Below are 23,420 nucleotides of genomic sequence, written 5' to 3' on the forward strand. Positions count from 1 at the left end.
CTCTTCAAAGATGCGCCAACGCTCAGCGAGGTCTCCATCAAACACAAGCGGTTCAGGCTTACGAAGTATGGCAGCCATAGTGAAATAACGAATTGAACAAAAAAAACAAACTAAAACAAGCTGGAACCAAATTAAGGAGTCCATAATTTCTGACATCCATGTTTAATGATGTGACCATACATAGGGGTAATTACTCATAGTTTTTATTTCAGTACAAGCGGAGGGAACATTACATGCTATCGTCTCCGTGTCAGCATCAAGTCTGCCGGGAGACAGTGACGCACTTTCTTAACAGTACTAACAGTCCAGGGTAATGATGGTGATCTGGGCCAGAGTGCATAAAGGATGTGCAGCATGCATAATCAGTTTGGTGATTTAGTAAAGACAGACTAATCTATACCTATCCTGGGTAAACGACTCTTCATTTACCATACACGTTCTCCCCATGATTCTATACACCTCTACCTGATCACACCTCAGGCTCCTGTGCTCCAAGGAATAAAGTCCTAGCCTGCTCTCCTCTCTCTATAGCTCAGGCACTCGGGTCCTGGCAACATCTTCGTAAACCGTCTCGGCTCTCTTTAAACTTAACAACATCCTTCTTATAGCAGGGTGACCAAAAATGAACACAGTACTGCAAATGTGGCCTCACCAACATCTTGTAGAACTACAATATTTTGTCTCGACTTCTATAGCCAGTACCCTGACTGATGAAGGCGAATGTACCAAAAGCCACCTTTACCACCCTATCTACCTGAGATAGACACAAAATGCTGGAGTAACTCAGCGGGACAGGTCGCATCTCTGGATAACATTTCGGGTTGAGACCCTTCTTCAGACCTGTGATGCCACTTTGAGGGAACTATGTACCTGGTACCCTGTTACAAAATATATCCAATGAATAACTGTGTCATTAAATGCATCCTTGATTCATTTCAGAAATTACAAATTTTGATTATTTCTTGAAACTTACAAAAAACTTTGATGTACAAATTTGGGGTGATGCAAAACCTGATCTTTTTTTAAATTGCTGTTTATGTGTTACTATATTAGCCAGAAGTAATGAGAAATATTTTGTCATACAGTAAATTCACTGTTCAGCATGAAAGGACTGAAATCTAATTTTGTAAATAGCTACATCTTAAAATACAGTTACATTATAAACATGCAAATTTAATATATATGCTAATTTGCTCTAAATGATGCCATTAACATAGAATAGTCCCTTTGTATTTACACATTAATTAGCATTCACGTTTTCCTGAAAGTAGCGGAATAACTTTTCTGAAAGTAGTTGACTAACTCAGAAATAATATTTTTATGCTGTAGCATTAAGGCATCATGGACAGTAAAATCATGGCATCTGTGATCCCCTTACTCACTTCTGATTATATCTTGTATTAATTCACCTTAAGAGTTCTAATATTTGTTTCCAAAATTTGATTCTCCTTGTCTTTAAAAGTTTTGTCTTGAAACTAATCTTCAGTCTTTTTAAACAGAGATTGGCATATTCTTGATTAGTACGGATGTCAGGGGTTATGATGAGAAGGCAGGAGAATGGGGTTGAGAGAGAAAGATAGATCAGCCATGATTGAATGGCATAGTAGACTTAATGGGCCGAATAGCCTAATTCTGCTCCTAGAACTTATGAACTTATTTCTTCAGGTTTGCTTTGTTTAAACAAGTATTTATTATCTTTCAGGGTTCTGAAGGTGTTCTGACGGATTTTGTAAGCTTCTACACATTACCTTCCACAGTTATGCATCATCCTATTCATAAGAATCTCAAGGCTGCCTATTCTTTTTATAATGTTCACACTGAGACTCCACTCAGTGACCTTATGAATGATGCACTAATAATTGCAAAATCGGTAAGCTTTTCATGATCTTTTCTTGAAGTAATAACAGATCTGATCAGATCAGTCGCGGATAATTGTTGCAATGATGCTTTGTAGGCAGTATAATAACTGGAAAATTAATTCTTCATCTCTCAATTGTGCATTAATATTGGTTATTCTTAAAATGAGTTACATTAAAACATGTTCGAGCTATCAGCTTCTAGAAAGGTGGGAAATTGACAACCTTTGTTAAGTGCAGGTTAGGTACCAAGCAAACACAACTTTGTCAATACTGCTGACTCATGCATGGCCAGAACTTATCTAATTTTCTTCAGATTGAGTTCTTCACATGCCTGGTAGACCGTGGGCCAAGGTGCTTTTTTGTTTCATTTTGTGACCCAAATCACGTATCTACCTGCATTTATAACATATTGTGTGAAAATATTATAGAAATCATACCTGAAACTCATCAAGAACAAAACTTGCACATATTTTTAAAATATGGTAAAAACCTCCAATTTTCCGAGTAGTAATTGTCCAATCAAAGCACGTTTGACATTGAGTCGGACGCCAATTGACCAATCACGCGTCTTGTTTCAGGCTAGCTAGGCAGAGAGCACTCAGGGATCATGGCAGAGAGGAAGGTTCGTGCAAGAGGTTTTAACTGTCAAAACAATAATACAATAAACTCACATGATTATCTACACCAGAATGAACCATGACAGTATGATTGATGATTACTGTGAGCTTTCAGCAAGTTGTCATCAAGTTTTTGCAAGAGAGTGAACTGCAGATTACTATGCATGACTACGTTTGAAAGAGTTGAACTTTGAGGAAGACTGGATAAGAATACTTTGAATACCCAACTGTACTAAAGTAACAATGTTCTCCAAAAAGGAGACCGGTTCAAGACATGATTATTATTGTGAGATTGTAGTGTTTTCTTTCGTACATCACGTATAAACAAATAAAAATACAATGTTTCTGTTTGTAAACTAGCCATTCATGACATGCCCACCTATGAAATCTAAACCAAAAGATTGGGAAAATAAATGATTATATACAGTCTACTTTTGCTGTTTAGTGTGTCCAAGTATGAATCCATATAAACCAGGAGCGAGGAATACAACACATCTCATCGATTACCGGAGATGAGCAAGGTCCGCCTGTTCATTTCAGTTACAGCGAGCGTGGTGGTTGGATGAATTTTAATCAACAGGTTCCCGGCAATGTAGTGAGGAATGATCTCGCTGTACAGAGAGGGGATACGCCTCACCGGGACCCCAAAATGTACTGCAGGTCGTGCTTCATTCCACGAGATGGGTTGGGAGACAGCCCGAGGTCAAGCGGTGATTGAGGCCGCTAAGATGTAATGAACAGTGTACTTACTCGTCCAGATCAAGTCGAGCGATCCTGACCACTGGTTCGTGCAAAGTACCTAAAACAAAGTTACTTTCCTCTGGTAGACGCACGATGCTGGAGTAGCTCAGCGGGACAAGCAGCATCTCTGGAGAAAAGGAATAGGTGACATTTGGGGTCAAGTCCCTTCTTCAGACTGAGAGACACAGATATCTTTAATTTCTCTCTCCCCTCACTCAAACAGAAGAAGGGTCTGGACCCAAAACGTCACCTATCCATTTTCTCCAGAGATGCTGCTTGACCCGCTGAGTTACTCCAGCAAGTGTGTCTACCAGAGGAAAGTAACTGGCAGTCAGTGGGGAAAGCACAGGATCTGCCCTCACCCATTAATTAGGCAGGTTCAGGAGTCGATGAAACCCGGGTCAGCACAGCCTGGGCTGCACAAAGTAGCAAACTTGGCTGGGCCGCCAGAGGTAAAGTTGCGGGGAGGGCAGGAGCGTTGAGAAGGAGGGGGTCGGAGATCATGGCAGCGAGTCACTCACCACTGCCGCGGAGCTCTGGGCGCAAAGCCACCGCATTGTGGCCGGGGAGGGAAGTAGCTCTAGCGGCAGCAGGGACCGGACAGCGGAACCGGCCACTACCTCAGCGCCTTCTGCCGGCCCGCCCGCCAGCCACGGTGTCTTCTAATTATTTTAATTAATTCGTGTGCAACTTTTGGCACTGACGAGATACGAATTCCTTCTTAATGATATTTTATCTAAATCTGTGCCAAATTTCAGGTAGATTTCAGACATGGGTCACGAAAGTTAAATTCTAGACGCATTTTCAATGCTCGGCCCACAGCCTATGGGTACATGAAAGCCGTTGGCCATGCACTTTAAATGTAACTATTTGAAGAACAGTGAATGGTAAACTTGCTGCCTAATTGCACCACAGTAATTTGATTTTGCATTGCAGGAGTGTGACAACATGAATTTTGCCTGCTGCAATCCATAGAAATATTTCCCCATCTATTGTCCAACCATACATTTCTTGGTGTTTTTGTTTATAGAATAATTAAAGGGACATTAAAAGAAAAATGTTGATACCTTCTAATATTTCATGCATACTGAGAATGGAATGGAATTTTTGAAGATTTATTATCAATTCTTCTGTCTGTTCATAAGAATATTTTCTTTTTTCACAGAAAGGATTTGATGTGTTGAATGCACTTGATTTAATGGAAAACAAAACATTCCTAGAAAAACTAAAGTTTGGCATAGGTGATGGAAATTTACAATACTATTTGTACAATTGGCGATGCCCAGATATGGAGCCTGAAAAGGTGAGAAAAGTATTGTAAACTCTCAGGCCAAAATATAACTGGGCTAGACCTGAGTCTTAGAATATATCTAGAGAAGTCTAGGTGGATTCTGTTATTTTAGATGCTCCCAGTGAATACTGAGGCAGCAACTTAGCAGAGGAAGATGTTGCACCTGCAATTTGCCCTGGGTGCGTTGGGCAGGAGGATAAAGCATGTCAGAAAATGCTGGAAATATTCAGCAGGCCAGGCTTCATCTTCGGGAAGAGAAACGGTAAACATTTCAAGGGAGAACTGTGTTATGAAATGTTGACACTTTTTCTTCCCAGAAATTATAATTATTTCCAGCATTAGTTGTTGATGTTTTACATTCCCAACATCTGCAATTAAAAATAAATGACCATGAGTCATTTCTGCTGGTCTCATCATATTCTTACCAATTAGATAAGAGCACAGAACAGCACAGAAACAGGCTCTTTGGTCCATATTGTTTGTGCTGAATATGAGGCCAAGTTAAAATAATCCATTCATTCCCTGCATGTCCATGTGCCAATCTAAAAGCCTTAAACACCACAATCATATCTGCTTTCAACACCACCCTTGGCAGCATGTTCTAGGCACTCAACACTCTAAAAAAACAAACTTGTTCTGCACATCCCTCTGAAACATTTCCCTTCTGATGTTAAAGCTATGCCCTTTAGTTGTTGGCGCCAATAGTGTGTACGTTTAGTCATTTTATATATGCAAATTAGCTAATTATTTAACATTTTGCATCGAATGAGCTGGTTTTTAATCTTGTACACGCAATAAAACTTATTTATATTTTGACTTTTTAAAACTTTTACATAAAGTTGTTATTGTTTTTGTAGGTTGGTCTAGTGCTGCAGTAGAACATTCTACTCTCTCTGTGGAAGCCTCTTCATAGAATGCCAATGCCATGCCTTTGATCAGTGACAAAAGTCTACCAGGTGAACACAGAATTCAATAAAAGGAGCTGGTAGTTTCAACCAAGTTTTGCTTTCAACAGAATGGAGACTATTGATTCTTTTTAGGACTTGATTTTACTGTGCAGTGGTGTTGCATAATTCCATGGTGTTTTGTTGGGAGTTTAAACCTTTAAGAAGTTTATCTGATAACCATTTGCCATCTGAATGACAATTCTCACGAATAACTGAGGATTTTGTATGCACTTTGTTTTATTAAATTCCAGAGGCAGATCTGCAATTAGATTTTCATAATGAACTTGTTGCTGCTGCTAAAGATAGTAAGGAACAGAAAGAGGGGTTCTTTTGCAGAATGACAGCTAAGTATTTTGTACAAATGAAGTGCGCAATAGTAAATTGTGAAGAAAATTGTTACTATTGTACGTGGCAGGTGTTCTTGTACTGCCAGACATTTCTATTTATTGACCAGTGTTTTTTTAATTGTTCACAATGGGGACGCTGAAGAACCATGGTATGAACTGACTTACTTTTACTCGGTTGCATCAAGTTTGCAAGACGGGGTGAGATTTGTTGAATTAATGCAATTTCCAGCAAAACAAATGAATCAGAAGGTGCCCCATGCTATTCTGTATGCACCCTCAATGTTGACAGTGCAATTTGGCTGCTCGTAGTGTTCATGGCTTACTTGTGAAAGAGGCTGCATTCCCACAATTTTTTTTATTGTACAGCTGAGACAAGGTTTGTCACTTAGTTTTTAAGCTTTTTTAGATGCCACCTGGTGTGGCCCAATAATAGTGGTAAAAATGCTTGTTTTACAATTCCGAGGGCAGAGGTTGAGTCCAAGAACTGTGACGTTTCAGCTATACGCCTGGGCCGCAACTCATTTTTAGGTCTCTGGCAAGCCAATACATAAATAGCTGAGTTGGTGGTAGATGAATAAAACAGCAGCCGAGGAACGCTGCTCCGAGAGGATTTAATATCAAAATGAATCATGATTGATTAGCATCTTCCTCCAGCCAAGCCATTGATCTTTGGTTACATATGAAAACTTGGGTATTTTTTCTCCCCAAAAACCTGGATATTGAGTCAGGTGTATGTGTGTTTTTTTAAAACTGCTCCTGTAGGTAACTGACAGACTAAATCAAAGGGAAATCATTTTTTAAAAGAAAAAACTGAAAGCTTTGTTCTATGTTGTGTTTTCCACAAATTATGTTACGAGGAAGGGATAGGGCCTTGTTTGAGCATGTTTAGCTGTTTAACAGCTTAAAACTTTGCCTGGAGAAATGACAGGTTGCATATAGTTTACTTTTATTGTTATGCATGCTTCACTGAAAAGGCCCCACACTAGAAAATGTGTGCAAGAAACTATCCATTCCTCAATCAGTTCTCAAGAGGTCAAACATGGTTTATATGTTGCCAGACGAAGAATGTACTTTTTCATTTCAGTAATGTTTTCAGTTCACCAGCATGACTGTTTGATGTCTAAATTAATAAACAAATTATTTCAACTTTGTTAGAACCTGCATATGCTTTGATTTAATTCCTTCCACATTCAAAACCGTTCACACCAGTTTTGCAGAGAAAGTACACGACTGACAGTGTTATTTTCATATATTTATGAGAACCCGTTGCATTTTCCTAGGTATTTTAACTGGGATTAGAAGGGTAAATTGTGCATGTAGGTCAGTTACGTTACAGTTTACTAGAAGTTGTATGAGACTTTAATGATATTTTGTAAAGACGAAACTGCTAACCTGTGACCCTGAGCAAAGGTCAGTACTTAAAATATGGGAGATGATTAGTGGTGAAAAGGAAACTTATCATGGATGCATCTGCAAAAAAATTCTAGAATGAAAGCTGAAATAGCAAATGTACTAGAAAATACATGTGGGTAAAAATGAATCATATAATATGTTAATTTATTAAAACACAATCAGGAGAATAAATACAGTGAATGCAGTATTTTACCCAGAGTAGTAAAATCAAGAACTTGGGTGCATTCAGACCATTTTTCTTAAATGGAAGAACTTTGAAATCATTAGGACTCTTCATAGAGCTGGCCAAACTGAGAAGAAGGGCCTTGGTCAGGGAAGTGACCAAGAACCTGATGGTCACTCTGACAGAGCTCCAGAGTTACTCTATGTAGATGGTTTAACCTTCCAGAAGGACAACTATATCTGCAGCACTCCACCAATCAGGCCTTTATGGTAGAGTGGCCAGACGGAAGCCACTCCTCGGTAAAAAGGCACATGATAGTCCGCTTGGAGTTTGCCAAAAGGCACGTAAAAGAGATTCTCTGGTCTGATGAAACCAGGATTGAACTCTTTGGCCTGAATGCCACGTGTCACGTCTGGAGGAAACCAGGCACCGCTCATCACCTGGCCAATACCATGCCTACGATGAAGCATGGTGGTGGCAGCATCATGCTGTGGGGAGGTTTTTCAGCCGCAGGAACTGGGAGACTAGTCCGGATTGAGGGAAAGATGAACTGAGCAAAGTACAGAGAGATCCTTGATGAAAACCTGCTCCAGAGCATTCTGTACCTCAGACTGGGGCGGAGGTTCACCTTCCAACAGGACAACAACCCTAAGCACATAACCAAGAAAACGCAGGAGTGGCTTCGTGACAAGTCTGTGAATGTCCTTGAGTGGCCCAGCCAGAGCCTGGACTTGAACCCAATCGAACATCTCTGGAGGGACCCGAAGGTTATCCATTTTGGTGGCAAAAACAGGAAAGCAAACTTATCTAAATGGTGGCCGACTAGGAAAAGGGGAGATGCAGCGAGACCTGGGTGTCATGGTACACCAGTCATTGAAAGTAGGCATGCAGGTGCAGCAGGCAGTGAAGAAAGCGAATGGTATGTTAGCTTTCATAGCAAAAGGATTTGAGTATAGGAGCAGGGAGGTTCTACTGCAGTTGTACAGGGTCTTGGTGAGACCACACCTGGAGTATTGCGTACAATTTTGGTCTCCAAATCTGAGGAAGGACATTATTGCCATAGAGGGAGTGCAGAGAAGGTTCACCAGACTGATTCCTGGGATGTCAGGACTGTCTTATGAAGAAAGACTGGATAGACTTGGTTTATACTCTCTAGAATTTAGGAGATTGAGAGGGGATCTTATAGAAACTTATAAATTTCTTAAGGGGTTGGACAGGCTAGATGCAGGAAGATTGCTCCCGATGTTGGGGAAGTCCAGGACAAGGGGTCACAGCTTAAGGATAAGGGGGAAATCCTTTAAAACCGAGATGAGAAGAACTATTTTCACACAAAGAGTGGTGAATCTCTGGAACTCTCTGCCACAGAGGGTAGTCGAGGCCAGTTCATTGGCTATATTTAAGAGGGAGTTAGATGTGGCCCTTGTGGCTAAGGGGATCAGAGGGTATGGAGAGAAGGCAGGTACAGGATACTGAGTTGGATGATCAGCCATGATCATATTGAATGGCGGTGCAGGCTCGAAGGGCCGAATGGCCTACTCCTGCACCTAATTTCTATGTTTCTAAAATAGCTGTGCATCGACGCTCCCCATCCAATCTGACAGAGCTTGAGAGGATCTGCAGAGAAGAATGGGATAAATTGCCCAAATAATGGGTGTGCCGGGGTTGTAATCGCTGCCAAAGGTGCCTCAACAAAGAACTGCGTAAAGGGTCTGAATACTTTTGTAAATGTGATATTTCAGTTATTTCTTTTTAATTATTTTGCAAACATTTGATAGGATACAGAGGGTGGTGGGTATATGGAATGATCTGCCAGAGGAGGTAGTTGATGCAGGTACTTAAACATTTATAACACATTGGGGCAGGTACATGCTTGACAAGTCTATGCTTTTCCAGATGTGAGTAGAACCTAATCCTATCAATCTTTTGGAAGTACATACAAAGAAGTTTCAGAGTGAGCAATTAAAAAAATAACGGCCTTTTGTACACAATGTTAAGTTTTAATTTTTACATGCACTTTAAAGATGCAAATAAAGAATAGAAACTCACAACAGTTTCTGTTCTCCTGGGGCTTAGCCAATTTTCTGCTTGTGTTAATAATACCAGGGAGAAATAGATTGTCAGTAATGGTGACGTTATACTGTTTTTGTTGGGTCAGTTTAGGAATTAAGACTTTCTTCTTGCTCTTCCCCAAGCTGAGCTGAAAAATACATCAAATATTCCAGAATAGATATTTAGACAATAGGTGCAGGAGTAGGCCATTCGGCCCTTCGAGCCAGCACCGTCATTCACTGTGATCATGGCTGATCATCCACAATCAGTACCCCGTTCCTGCCTTCTCCCCATATCCCTCAACTCCGCTATCTTTAAGAGCTCTATCTAACTCTCTCTTGAAAGCATCCAGAGAACTGGCCACCACCGCCCTCCGAGGCAGAGAATTCCAGACTCACAACTCTGTGAAAAAGTATTTCCTCATCTCCGTTCTAAATGGCCTACCCCTTATTCTTATACTGTGGCCCCTGGTACTGGACTCCCCAACATCGGGAACATGTTTCCTGTCTCTAGCGTGTCCAAACCCTTAATAATCTTATATGTTTCAATAAGAGAACGTCTCATCCTTCTAAATTCCAGAGTATAGAAGCCCAGCCGCTCAATTCTATCAACATACGACAGTCCCGCCATCCCGGGAATTAACCTGTGAACCTACGCTGCACTCCCTCAATAGCAAGAATGTCCTTCAAATTTGGAGAACAAAACTGCAGAATGAATTGCTCTTTACTCCTATACTCAACTCCTCTTGTTATGAAGGCCAACATGCCATTCGTTTTCTTCACTGCTATCTGTACCGGCAATGCTTACTTTCAGTGACTGATGAACAAGGACCCCCCCAGATCCTGTCGTACTTCCCCTTTTCCCAACTTGACACCATTCAGATAATAAACTGCCTTCCTGTTTTTGCCACCAAAGTGGATAACCTCACATTTATCCACATTAACCTGCATCTGCCCACTCACCCAACCTGTCCATGTCACCCTGCATCCTCATAGCATCCTCCTAACAGTTCACATTGCCACCCAGCTTTGTGGTATAGTGGTTGTGGAATCAAATAAATTATGAATTGAGCTGGCTATATAAGCTGAACTTAGAGGGACCTGTGGAAGAAACCAGTAAAATAAATTTAGGTATTGAGCACCCATCAGATTGGCAGGAAGTGAAGACTTTGTCTGCACTGTGACATATACAAATTATAATACAGTTAGATATCAAATGCAGGTAGTTGATGAAGGCATGATCAACAATGAATGACGAGTTTAACCAGGGCACATTTGTTGTGATGTGACAAAAAACAGACTCGGATTTTTGAACAGGTAAATACCAGGGTATAAAATCGGATCTTTTCTGGCAGGCTGCAAATCGGATAGAAGAAAGAACGCAGATGAAATTAGGAATACATCTTCTAAACATGCAATGACAATAGTTTTCTACGAAAGCCTGCATCTGTGGTTTAGAGGATACTAACATCCTCATCCAAGAAACCATGAATAGTGGGCTGGAGTGTGGGATACTACGTGTCTAGGTATCATGGGCAGTGCAAATAAAGGGAAGGCAAGAGCCTCAGCCCAATCTCTCACCTGATACTTCACAGCTCAAGTTGTATTTGAATTTTTTTTTAAATGTCATTGCTGGAAAATGAAATTACCAAATTCAGAAATTTGAACTCAATACATAAAGAACTGCCAGGTAAAGTGATGCAAGGATATTACTGACAGAAAAAACTACAAATCAAACAGGTTCACTAGAGCATTAAAATCCCATGGAGAAAAATGCAAGAGACACAAGAATTGTAGATGCTAGAATCTGGAGCAAAAACAAAGTGCTGGAGGAATTACAGTAGGTCAAGCAGCATCTGTAGAGGGATAGACAGACAACGCTTGAGGTTTAGACCCTTCATCTGGCCTTAATTTTTCACTCATTGTACTGATATTAGTATAGAACATACATGAGAGAATAAATAATGTATCAGTTAGAACAGTTTAAAAATGCTTTAGATGGTTTTAATGCAAACTATACTTTAATGCAATGATTGTGCCATACATGACCTACTGTATAACAACTTGGTCACTGGCATGTAAGTCCACACTAAAGCCTGTTGAAATTGCTTATAAACAAGCCCTAAAAACTCTTGACAAAAAGGCCAGAATGTACCATCACTGTAGCATCCTGAAGAAATTTGATCTGCTGAGCTGGGAAAACGTAATAAAATATTCGGACTCGATTTTGGTTTACAAAATCTTCCGTGGACTAGCCCCACCTCCATTAAAGGACTTCATAAAGAAAAACACAAATAGGTCGACAAGAGCAGCCTCCAGGGGTGATTGTATAGTCCCGTTTAGGAAAAGTGTCTTTGGGCAGTCAGTATTTTCATATCGAGCGTCGCAGACCTGGAACGCGATACCATGCGTCATACGGGATCTGCCAACCCTTGCCTCATTTACCAAACATCTAAAAACATGGTTACTGCAAAATCAAAATTGCAATCATAATCTACCTTAAAATTATCCTATGGTACTCTTTTATTGCTACTTTTTTACTTTGTTTGTTTTGTTTTTGTCTTTTGTTTTTACCTTGTTTGGGATGTGTTTACCTTGTGTGGGACTAAAGATGGAAATTAGCTACTGGCTACAATCTTGCATATTACATGCAAATGTTTATTAATATGCACTGTCCCTAATAAAATCAATTCAAATTCAATTCAAATTCAAAACTATCCTGTATATGATAGGAAACTAAAAGAAATCCCAGATTCACATAAAGGAATTGCAAGAAATATTTATTTTATAACATTATATATGGTGAAACTGTGTTCCCAACTCTTCTGTTCCTTTATAATGTACAATTAAGTTCAGTTTTGTTAACGGGTCCATCAACAAATCCTTGATTTATCAGAAAATAAAGACTGCACATGGCAGAAATCTGAAACCTATATTAAAAACAGAAAGGTTATTGACGTGAAATGCTAACTGTCCAACTGGGTCGAAAATTGAGCATTCTTGACCATGTTTTATCTTGGTCTGTTGTGTCCACAAATGATATCTGACGTTATGCAATTCCCAGCATTTTCCAGTTCTAATTTAGAATCCCAGCAACTGATTGTTACTTTTTCTTTTTTGGCTTTCGAATTTTATTTGGATTTGGAAACACCTTCTTTATTTTTAAAGGTAGCAATGTCACTCCTGCTCCTTGCTGCCTTGTATTGCACAATTCTAAAGGAACCTCTCTTGATTCGAATTTACGCTTCAGACTTTGTGGACGTGCGACGTCCATTTCTTCACTCTTTGGCATTTCACTGGTCTCTTTAAAGTCCAGCGACTCCAATCCTGGGGCACTCTCAACTTGCTGACTTTGCTGCATCCACGAAACATTTAAAGGAGGCACCTGTGGGCCAATGGCATTAATCATTTCAATAAAAGTCTCTGAATTATTTTTAAATCCCAGTGCAAGTGTGGATTTTAAACCCAGCAAAGGTGCCACCGTTTCGCTCAGTCGGGCAACTTGACAGGCAGGGACCGTTCTACTTACACTCAGCTGTATGAGGTGCTGGGTCATCATAGGGGGTTTTGCTGACTTACACACCAGAACCAGACACAATTCATCTTTTTCTAAAGCCCGAGTTACTTCATTGATTCCAATGGCCAGCTGTTTCCTAAGATCCACATTAGTCCATCCTTGTTTGGCCTCTGGAATCTTGATCACTTTATCATCTTCTTTCAAATGTTCTGTCTTCTTTTGGCCTTCGCTGATTTCTGCATAGTTTCCTTCCATAGCTCTATTTTCTTGATTTTTTGGCGTCTTGGAAGCCCTTAGTTTCCTGGGCCTCTGAATAGGTTCCTGTTTGTACAAGTTAGTCTGTTGAAATGTTTCCTGTACCTTCTGTAGGATGAATTCCATATTTTCCCTTTTCAAAGGGCTCCACTCTAAAACAAATGGATTGCTGAACGAAATCTTAGCCTTTGGCGGTCGCATTTTCCGTACCCCTTTTTGCACTACTTTGGCTGGGGTTTCCATGTTTAGATTTGAGAGGAATAAGATCCAATGTATAAAACTGTCAACCTGTTAAAATAAAACACAGGTTTATTTGAAAAGCAAGCAAACAAACTTCAATGAAAACAAAAATTCTGCTCTCTATCAGAAATCCCTACGGGCTGGCATCTGGTTCACGAGATGATGTATGCTGCACTCTCTTTTCACTCAGCAGGGTCCTGGGTTCCATGTTTCCTTGCTACCTCTAGGGTTCACTGGAAAATGTAGTGCAATATTTTGTACCATCTTAAAATAAAGCAAATTATGTATATTGGGGTACAATCTGCTATCAAAGTACAAAACATGACACAAGAGACTAGATGTTGGGATCTTTACCAAAACGCTGAAGTAACTGAGCAGTCAGGTAGCATCTATGGAGGAAATGCATAGGCGACATTTCTTCAGAATGATTGCAGTGGGTGAAAGGTTTGTGCCCAAGCCCCCCCTTTCTACAACCAGTCTGAAGACCTGCCCCCCTACTACAATCAGTTTGAAGAAGGATCCCAACCCAAGGCACCGCCTATCCATTCCCTCCGCAGATGCGGCATGACCTGTGCTATTCCAGAACTTTGTGTGTTGCTCAAATGTCCTAACCATGGTGCCTGTCTTATTGGAGTTTTACTATGAACGAGTCTAACAGTTTGGTTAACCAAACTAAAACCAGAGAGGTGAGAATTCAAATTATAAATCTGCATACTGAAAAGACTAGTCTCATCCACCGAGACAGCTGTGCACGATTGCAACTGCAAGAATACATAAGATAGTCCCCGCCATTGTAGAAGTTAATTTTTAAGATAGTGTTCCAAGTTTTTGTCAGCAGACATAAACTTTCCTTTTCAGTTTAAACTTGTAGGCAAATGTTCATTAAAAGAAATTCAAGTTCGAGTTCACATTTATCGTCACATGCACCAATTAAGGTACAGGGGCCTTTGAACGGGGCCGTTGCCGATGGTCGCTGTTCAAGCCCTCTCGTCGGGATGATCGAAACTCCGGCGTCGGGACGGATCAAAACACTCTGGAATGGAGCTCCCGAGTCGGCCACTTCTTACTCCGGAGACTGCTGCTTCACTGTTAAAGTCCACAGGCCCCGCGGTCGGAACACTTCCTCAGCGCTCCTCGGCAAAGGATTCGCCCACTCCGCAAAGGTAAGACCGCGCTTGGGCTTGAAGCACCGGGCCGGTCTCCAGGAAAGGCCGCACCAATCCAGTTGTTAGGCCGCAGGTGTGGACTCAGATATGACACGAGGTAAGTGACTGAAAACAGTTTCCCCCTATTTCCCCCCACCCCGCACATAAGACATACGAGAAACATTAAAACATACATTTTAGACACACTAAAAAAAATTTAAAAAGTTGAAATAACACAGGCTGCTGGTGAGGTTGCCATCTCAGCGCTACCCTAGTGATCAATAGTTTACATCTCCAAGATCAAACTTCTGAAATTTTACTTTTCATCTAATTTACTAGCAAATAGAATGAGATGGCCTGTCAAGCATTTTAGACTTTGGTGACAATCATCTCTACTATTCACAATCACAATAATACTTTATTAGCCAAGTATGTTTTGCAACATACGAGGAATTTCATTTGCCAAGTCAGTCATACAAATAAAAAGCAACGGAACACACAAAATACATTTTAACATAAACATCCACCACCGTGACTCCTCCACATTCCTCACTGTGATGGAAGGCGAAAAAAAGTTCAAATCTCTTCCCTTCTTTGCTCTCCCACGGTCGTGGGCCTCGAGCCCTCTGTTGACGGGACGATCTTGAGTCCCATAGCCGGTGGCGTTTGGGCCCTCCGCATCGGGGCAATCAGCTCCTGCATCGGGGGGGGGGGGGGGGAATGTCCGCTCCCCCTCTTGGTTTTTGGTTTCTTGGTCCTCCAAAATATTCCAAATGGAATTTAAACTGGAGGTGGTGGAGGGAGGACTTAAGCCAGAAAGGGTTATTGGGAAGAAAGAGCTACTTTAAATTTAGTTGCATCTGGTTGGGTAACTATAGTAGGGTGGAGATTATTCCATGCTTTAATTGTGCGGGGGAAGAACGAATTGCTGTACATATCTGTCTTTGTAGCTGGAATCACAAATTGGATCGAATGCCCTTGTCTGCTTCTAATTGGTTTGGGTTTGGTGTAGGTCTTGTAATCTATGTCGAGCTGACCCTCGCCGGCGATCAAACCCCGCGTTGGGGCTGGTCGAGCCTCTGCGTCGTTGGAGCTCCGGACTAGCCTCTCTCTCGAGACTACGAGCTTACAATGGTAAAGTCCGCAGGCTGTGGTTGGAGCGATCCCAGGCAAGGGATCGGCTCCAATGTTAAGTCCACGCCCCGCGGTAGGGCTCAAGGTCAGCCTGAGGAGGCCTCCAACTCCACCGACGGTAGGCCACATTGCGATCGGAGATGCAATCCGGAAAATAATCGCATCTCTGGCAAGGTAAGAAACTGAAAAAAGAGTTACCCCCGACCCCCACATAAAACAAACCGGGGAACATTTACACAAACTTTTAACACACTAAGAATTTTTTTTTAATTAAAAATTCTACTTTTGATTATACATCGCTTCACTTTTCTGACATTTATAGTTTTCATTCCAGATGGTTTTTATGTTTATTATGAACGGACAATTTATTTGTACTTCCATACGATATAAAATAATTATTCAATCCATAGTCATCAAAGTTTTACCATGTTTTAAATTACAGCCCCAATTAGCTAGCTTCATTTAGCCTGTTCTGGCATCACTTCTATATTTAACAGTGGGCAATGTTAAATTTCAAAAGGACCTAGATGTGCTTGTAAACAAGTCACTGAAGGCTAATGTGCAGGTGCAGCAAGTGATTAATAAGACAAATGGTATAATGGTATAACAGGAGCCGTTAGAGCGGGAGGAGCAGCGTCCGGGCAGTGAGTTGAAAAACCGAGCGCTGGGCTTTGTTTCACAGAGGCCCAGGAGCCGTTGGAGCGGGAGGAGTGCCTACTTTCAATGACTGGTGTACCACGACACCCAGGTCTCATTGCATCTCCCCTTTTCCTAATCGGCCACCATTCAGATAATAGTCTACTTGCCTCCAAAGTGGATAACCTCACATTTATCCACATTATACCTCATCTGCCATGCATTTGCCCACTCACCCAGCCTATCCACGTCACATCCTATCTGCTCCAGTTCGAACAAATGCCTCGGAACTGGCCGGCAGTTCATTCTACAGCTAGACAATGATCCCAAACATACTTCTAAAGCAACAAAGGAGTTTTTCAAAGCTATAAAATGGACAACTCTTTAGAGGCCAAGTCAATCACCTGATCTGAACCCAATAAGCGAGCTTGGTATTCTGAAAAACGCAAGGAATAATGGGACTGTATAACCTGTGCATAAATTCTTATCTTTATTATTCATGATTTATGTGTAAAAATATATTTAATCTGAGGAATGGGGGGGGGGGGGGGTGCCAGGTAGCAGGAGAGCTGGGTGTAACAGCGAGGTAACGGGCAGATGCGAGTGGGAGACGCGGGGGGGGGGGGGTGCCAGGTAGCAGGAGAGCTGGGTGTAACAGCGAGGTAACGGGCAGATGCGAGTGGGAGACGGTGGGGGCGGGGTGAGGTGGGAGACGGGGGAAAAGACTGGACCGGTGGAGAGACATTCACGGCAGTTGCTCGCACACAGACCCGTGCCTCATCCGTAGCCAGGATCGAACCCGGGTGCAGAACTGCCACTAGAGAGAGAGAGAGAGAGAGAGAGAGATAGAGTGTGTGTGCGCGTCTGTGTGTATGTCTGTGTCTGTGAGCGTGAATGCCTGTGTTTGTGTGTGTCCGGCTAAAGACTTCCAGACCGACTGGACATCGGCCCAGAGCTGCGATCCCCAGGCCCACAGCCAGCGCAGTGAAGCAGCAAACCCAGCTCCACTCCGCCTGGCCAACCGATGGGACAGCGGCCGATGACCGGCGCTCGAGGCACCGAGGGGGCCAAACGACAGCCACTAGACAAGGCGAGAGGCGCAGCCGATGGTCCCTGGCCTGCTGGAGCCCCCTGGGAACAAGAGCAGATCCGGAGCCAGCGCCCCCCCCCCCCCCATGCCGGCTACAAGTCCGGGGCCGCCACCGCCCCGCCAGCGCAGGACACCCCCGTACAGGGGCGGAACACCCGGGAGGGGACGGCCCAGCAGCAACTCAACAGCGCCCGCAGTGCCGGAGATGGCTGCAATACAGACCTGGCAGAGCATCACCAGAGAAGTCATCCAGCAACTGGTGATGCCCATGAATCGCAGACTTCAAGTATTAATTGCATGCAAAGGATATGCAACAAAATACTAAACATTACTACTTTCATTTACTTGACATTGCTGTGTCCCAAACATGATGGTGCCCTGAAATGGGGGGGGACTATGTATAAACACTGCTGTAATTTCTACATGGTGAAACCAAAATGTATAAAAATGGCCTTTATAAAAATCTGACAATGTGCACTTTAACCATATGTAATTTTTATTCTCACAAATCTCAAATTGTGGAGTACAGAGGCAAATAAATAAATTATGGGTCATTGTCCCAAACATTATGGAGGGCATTGTATATTACAATAGGATTTGATTACAGGAACAAGGAAGTCAGTGCATTGCAGAGGGCCCTGGTGAGATCACACCTGGAGCACTGTGTACAGTTTTAGTCTCTGTAGGTTTGCTATGTGAGGAGCGATTCAATAAACTGGAGTTTAGAGGAATGAGAGAATCATCAAAACATGGAAAATTCTTAGAGAATTTGACATGCTAGATTCAGGAAAGATTGATGATAGACACAAAATGCTGGAGTAACTCAGCTAGACAGGCAACATCTCTGGAAACATGGAATGGGTGATGTTTCGGGTTGAGACCCTTTTTCAGACTGAGCTCAGTCTGAAGAAGGGTCTCGACCCAGATCCTCACCCATTCCTTCTATCCAGAGATGCTGCCGGTCCAGCTGAGTTACTCCAGCATTGTGTTTATCTTCGGCGTAAACCAGCAGCTGCAGTTCCTTCCTACACATTCATGCAACCACCATCGACCTATTTTCAAAAATACACTGCTAACTCAGCAACAAGCAATTATCCCCATAAGAGTCATTGACCTGAAACTGTTTTACTCTCCATGTCTGCTGCAGACCTGCTGAGCGTTTCCAACATGTTTTGTTTCTGCTGGTAGTGGTAGCAAGCATTTGATAATGGTCTGGAGCAGAGGGATACAATGGTCTCGGCACGGTGTGAATAGTACTGCTAACCAAACATGCTATAGGATCTTTGCTGCTAACTATTACCAAAGTTCCAAGTACAAGTTCCGGCTTCTGCCCCTTATCCCCTCCAACCTGGATTAAATGATTGTACATGTTCTCTCTGCCCCTCTTCTTGCACGATTAGAAACATGGTACTAAAAATATTTCAATGTAACATCACAGGATGAGGCGTTATCGCCAAAAGTAACATTTTCAAAAAGCAATTTTCCATTTAACAAAATCGTTATCTCATCACGTTGTGCTCTACAAATATTAAAAGTCAATGTCTTACAATACGGTACATTTTATTTCTGGTTAATTAAAAGCAGCGTATTGTAGCATAGGACTAAAAGCTCCATGGAGCCTGGGCAGCGGTTTGCACGGAAAGCTACTCACCTCGCTAAGCGGCACAAATTCACCAGAGACTCTCCGTTAATGTGTCCAAGGCCTTCCAACATCAAAACACCGGTTCTGCTCCAGGTTTCTGCATGGACGGTGCGCGAACCCGTCCGGGCCACATTCCACGCACACGGTGCGCTAGCTAGTCCGTCCGGGCCACGTTCCACCACTCACTGTGCGCGAGTCCGTCCGGGCCACGTTCCACCATTCACTGTGCGCGAATCCGTCCGGTTCATATTCCAGTTGAACAGCGGGTGTTGGTAATCAAAGATCTTATAGCGGAGCAAGATAGGCCGATCTTGCGCAATGCAATGGGCTGACGTGTAGTACGCTACGGACATTTCTTTCGTCCATTCCAGTAACCGGAACCTACCCGGCCCGACCCGACTCGCAGTGTAATCAACGTTGCGGGGGAACAGTTTGTGTGTGATATAGGGTTAGATTCATAATTCTGTTCGTTCATAATTCTGTTAATTCTTGTTAAAGAATAAAATTTGACTCTGGTAATTTTCTTTTTAAATGTTTTTTAACTCATTTCTTTTTAAATGGCTCATAAGCTGTGTTTGAGTTGATTTTGTAGTAAGGAACCTACTCGACCCGACTCGCAGTATAGGGTGATTTCACGAAAGGTCACTGGAGCGTAGATCCGCATCCACGTGACCGAAAATTTTAACTGGAGTACATGCGTCACTTGCGGTACATGTTAGTGGATGGGAAAACACGCACTTTCACACCCGTTAAAAACATCGAAAACGGCCCGTTTTTGAGCTGCAATTTACTGTACCGGTCGGGGTGACCGTGAGGAACAGCTACCTAAATGTATAGTAAAAAAAAGATAGAAACTAAGGTAAATTCAAGAGGGAGCTGAAGGTGTCAAAACAGCGGAAGTTGATAGCGGACATTTGCCGTAGAGATTTAAAGATCGAAAATATCGGGAATTATCGCGTTTGCTCGCTGCATTTCATCAAAAGTGGCATTGTTGACTTTTTATCTTTATTCATTTGTTAGATGAAAAGTATTAAAAGTTAAAAATCCGTCAGTAAAATTGCAAAATCGCCCATGGTGGGTTTTAACATGCAAAATGAAAATGCTTCTGAAGCTCCATTTACCATTTAAATAATCGTAAACTATCAATGCGTTTTGAAATAAATTTTACTGAGATGCAAGCTAAGGAATGGGAACGCCATGCACGTGCAACAAGAAGAGAGTATTAAAGCAGGTTTGGTTGCAGCTCAAGCATCTATAGTTCTGCAAGTTGATGGCGTTCTTGTGCACATTGTCTATCCTGCTCACAGTGGGTGCCCAAGCAGGATTGTTGACATCATTCCATGCTGCAGGCTTGTCTGTTATTAGATGAAAAATAAATAAATAAGTAGTTTGGGTGATTGTGCAGGCTTTAAACAAGAAACATTGAGAAATCTATTTTGGCAAATAATAAAATGTCCTGCTTTTGTCCAACTAACAGCTGACAATTATCCCATTTATCAATTTATTTCAAAACGCATTGATAGTTTACGATTATTTAAATGGTAAATGGAGCTTCAGAAGCATTTTCATTTTGCATGTTAAAACCCACCTGAGAACCATGGGCGATTTTGCAAATGAATAAAGATAAAAAGTCAATAATGCCACTTTTGATTAAATGCAGCGAGCAAACGCGATAATTCCCGATATTTTCGATCTTTAAATCTCCACGGCAAATGTCCGCTATCAACTTCCGCCGTTTTGACACCTTCAGCTCCCTCTTGAATTTACCTTAGTTTCTATCTTTTTTTTAACTGTAAATTTAGGTAGCTGTTCCTCACGGTCACCCCGACTGGTACAGTTAATTGCAGCTCAAAAACGGGCCGTTTTCGATGTTTTTAACGGGTGTGAAAGTGCGTGTTTTCCCATTTACTAACATGTACCGGAAGTGACGCATGTACTCCAGTTAAAATTTTCGGTCACGTGGGTGCGGATCTACGCTCCCGTGACCTTTCGTGAAATCACCCTATAATCTTTAATCAACATTGCGGGGAAACAGTTTGTGTGTGTGATATAGGGTTAGATTCATAGTTCTTTTTAAAGAATTAAATGTTTATAAAAGTTGACTCTGATAATTTTCTTTTTTAATGTTTTTTAAATCATTTCTTTTTAAATGGCTCATATGCTGTGTTTGAGTTGATTTTGTATTACACTTGCACTCTGTAATTCATTCATTTAATCACACTGTTCACAACTGCAGTATTTGGGAAAATAATCACAATATGAAGATTCCAGTTGCTCTAGCCCTGGAATGTTACTTAATGTTTTTGTGTCTATGGAGTTGTTTCTCAACAATAAAATGGGTCTGGTCTTCCCAATAGCCAGAGAGTGGAATGAGATCTGCCTGTAATGGCGGGGTTATCTAAATTAAGTATTTCACAAAATTAAATTTGTTTAAGCAAGATTTACAAATGATGTATAACTTAAGGATGGTTTTATTCAGCGAGCATACAACTGATTAGATTGTGCTGGAAAGAACACACATATATGAATGTGATATAGATGTATATAATAATATTACACACACATTTACATTTCTTCTGATTTTTATATCCAATGATGAACTTTATTTCAGACTAGACAAGGGACAACATTAAATAAAAAACATTGTAAACCTCCCCGCAACTTCACTTTGGTGCCTCGGCCGTGCTGATCCAGGCCAGACTCCCCGCACGCTGTGGAAGGAACATCTTTTCGCTTTTATTGTAATTTATTTCTCTTTTAACACTGAATAATTGATAACGACACATTAACAGCATATTGCACCAACCCACTCAATTTTAAATAATTCATAATAGAAATCCATTAACATGGTTAACACTTTATTTCTGACATACATAGTAAGATTTACATAATTCACATTATTCTGTGCGCGAGATATACAGGGTTGCAGTGATCAGCATATCAGCTAACCAGTGAAAGTGATGTACAATTCAACGTATGTAACACAATGATAGCCCCACCCCTGCTTGCACCAAAGAGCAAACGTCCAACGTAGATACAATAATAAATAAATCGCCATTTGTATTGTTTTGCGCAGCTAACAAATCACAATTTCACAATTTCACACAATGTACATAAGATGGCAGTTATTTAACAAATACTCCGCAGTTCAGTGTAGGAGATCATGTCGGCGAGTATTCTGGACACACTGTCGACATCTGAAATTACAGAAAATATCATGCAGTCAATATGTTCTTATTCTGCATTAAATAACAGAGAGATAGAAAGAAAATGCTCTTGAGAAGATTTTTACAAGGATGTTGCCATGAGGTAACTAGTACTCCTGCACCTATTCCAGCACTATCTAAATGGCGTCAAGTTGGCAAAAGGGGTAGTACAACGGGATCTGGGGTTCCTTGTACATCAGTCTATGAAAGTAAGCATGCAGGTAATGGAGCAGCTGGGCTTGTACACTCTGTAGTTGAGAAGGATGAGAGGATATCTTATTGAAACATATAAGATTGTTAAGGGCTTGGACACGCTAGAGGCAGGAAACATGTTCCTGATGTTGGGGGAGTCCAGAACCAGGGGCCACAGTTTAAGAATAAGGAGTAAGCTATTTAGAACGGAGAGGAGGAAACACTTTTTCTCACAGAGAGTGGTGAGTCGGTGGAATTCTCTACCTCAGAGGGCAGTGGAGGCAGGTTCTCTGGATGCTTTCAAGAGAGAGCTAGATAGGGCTCTTAAAAATAGCGGAGTCAGGAGATATGGGGAGAAGGCAGGAACGGGATACTGATTGTGGATGATTAGCTATGACCACGGTGCTAGCTCGAAGGGCCAAATGGCCTGCTCCTGCACCTAATGTCTATTGAGGCCTCGACTGTACCTGAGACAAAGGGGAGCACTCAGCTCTAAGATCTGAGCTATAGTGAGAGTTCGGGCAGACTTAATAAAATTCTCAGTACAAGGATGTTGCCATGAGGCCTTGACTGTTTCTGAGAGAAAGGGGAGTAACCAGCTCTAAGATCTGAACTATAGTGAAAGTTCGGGCAGACTTAATAAAATTCTCAGTACAAAACAGAGTCAATATGTTCTTATTCTGCATTAAATAACACGGAGATAGAAAGAAAATGCTCTTGAGGAGAAGATTTTTAAGAGAATGTTGCCATGAAGACTCGACTATCTGAGCTCAATGATCTAACTACTGTGAGATTGAACAGACTAAATAAAATGTTCAATATGCCACAGAAGTAATAAATGTTTTCTTACCTTTCCTCCTTAACGGGCAACCTGAAGAAAGACAAGTCGGGTCATTGACGATTGGAGCAACTTACAGCAGAGCAGAATGCAGGACTA

At 41.7% G+C, this 23,420-nt stretch overlaps 2 protein-coding genes across 3 annotated transcripts in view; one reads left to right on the plus strand and one right to left on the minus strand.

The window, feature by feature from the left end:
* Nucleotides 1-6,959, plus strand: part of nmt2 (N-myristoyltransferase 2) — a 46,603-nt gene extending 39,644 nt beyond the window's left edge. For both annotated transcript variants that reach the window (XM_033012835.1, XM_033012843.1), the window contains 3 exons: nt 1,703-1,870; nt 4,383-4,520; nt 5,366-6,959. In XM_033012835.1, coding sequence (XP_032868726.1) covers nt 1,703-1,870; nt 4,383-4,520; nt 5,366-5,386 — 327 coding nt within the window. In that variant the 3' untranslated portion in view covers nt 5,387-6,959. The remainder of the gene's footprint in view (nt 1-1,702; nt 1,871-4,382; nt 4,521-5,365) is intronic.
* Nucleotides 6,960-12,187: 5,228 nt separating this feature from the next.
* Nucleotides 12,188-19,340, minus strand: rpp38 (ribonuclease P/MRP subunit p38). The gene is made up of 2 exons (XM_033012853.1): nt 19,095-19,340; nt 12,188-13,486 (listed from the first exon to the last, which is right to left on the minus strand). Exon 2 carries the CDS (start codon nt 13,439-13,441, stop codon nt 12,530-12,532), a length of 912 nt encoding a protein of 303 aa, XP_032868744.1. The 5' UTR covers nt 13,442-13,486; nt 19,095-19,340; the 3' UTR covers nt 12,188-12,529.
* Between the last annotated feature and the right edge of the window lie 4,080 nt (nt 19,341-23,420).

This window comes from Amblyraja radiata, chromosome 2, assembly GCF_010909765.2.
Source record: "Amblyraja radiata isolate CabotCenter1 chromosome 2, sAmbRad1.1.pri, whole genome shotgun sequence".
Taxonomy (NCBI): Eukaryota; Metazoa; Chordata; class Chondrichthyes; order Rajiformes; family Rajidae; genus Amblyraja; species Amblyraja radiata.

Excerpts from the sequence above, each read along its gene's own strand:
- rpp38 (XM_033012853.1), bottom strand. The coding sequence starts at position 13,441 with ATGGAAACCCCAGCCAAAGTAGTGCAAAAAGGGGTACGGAAAATGCGA.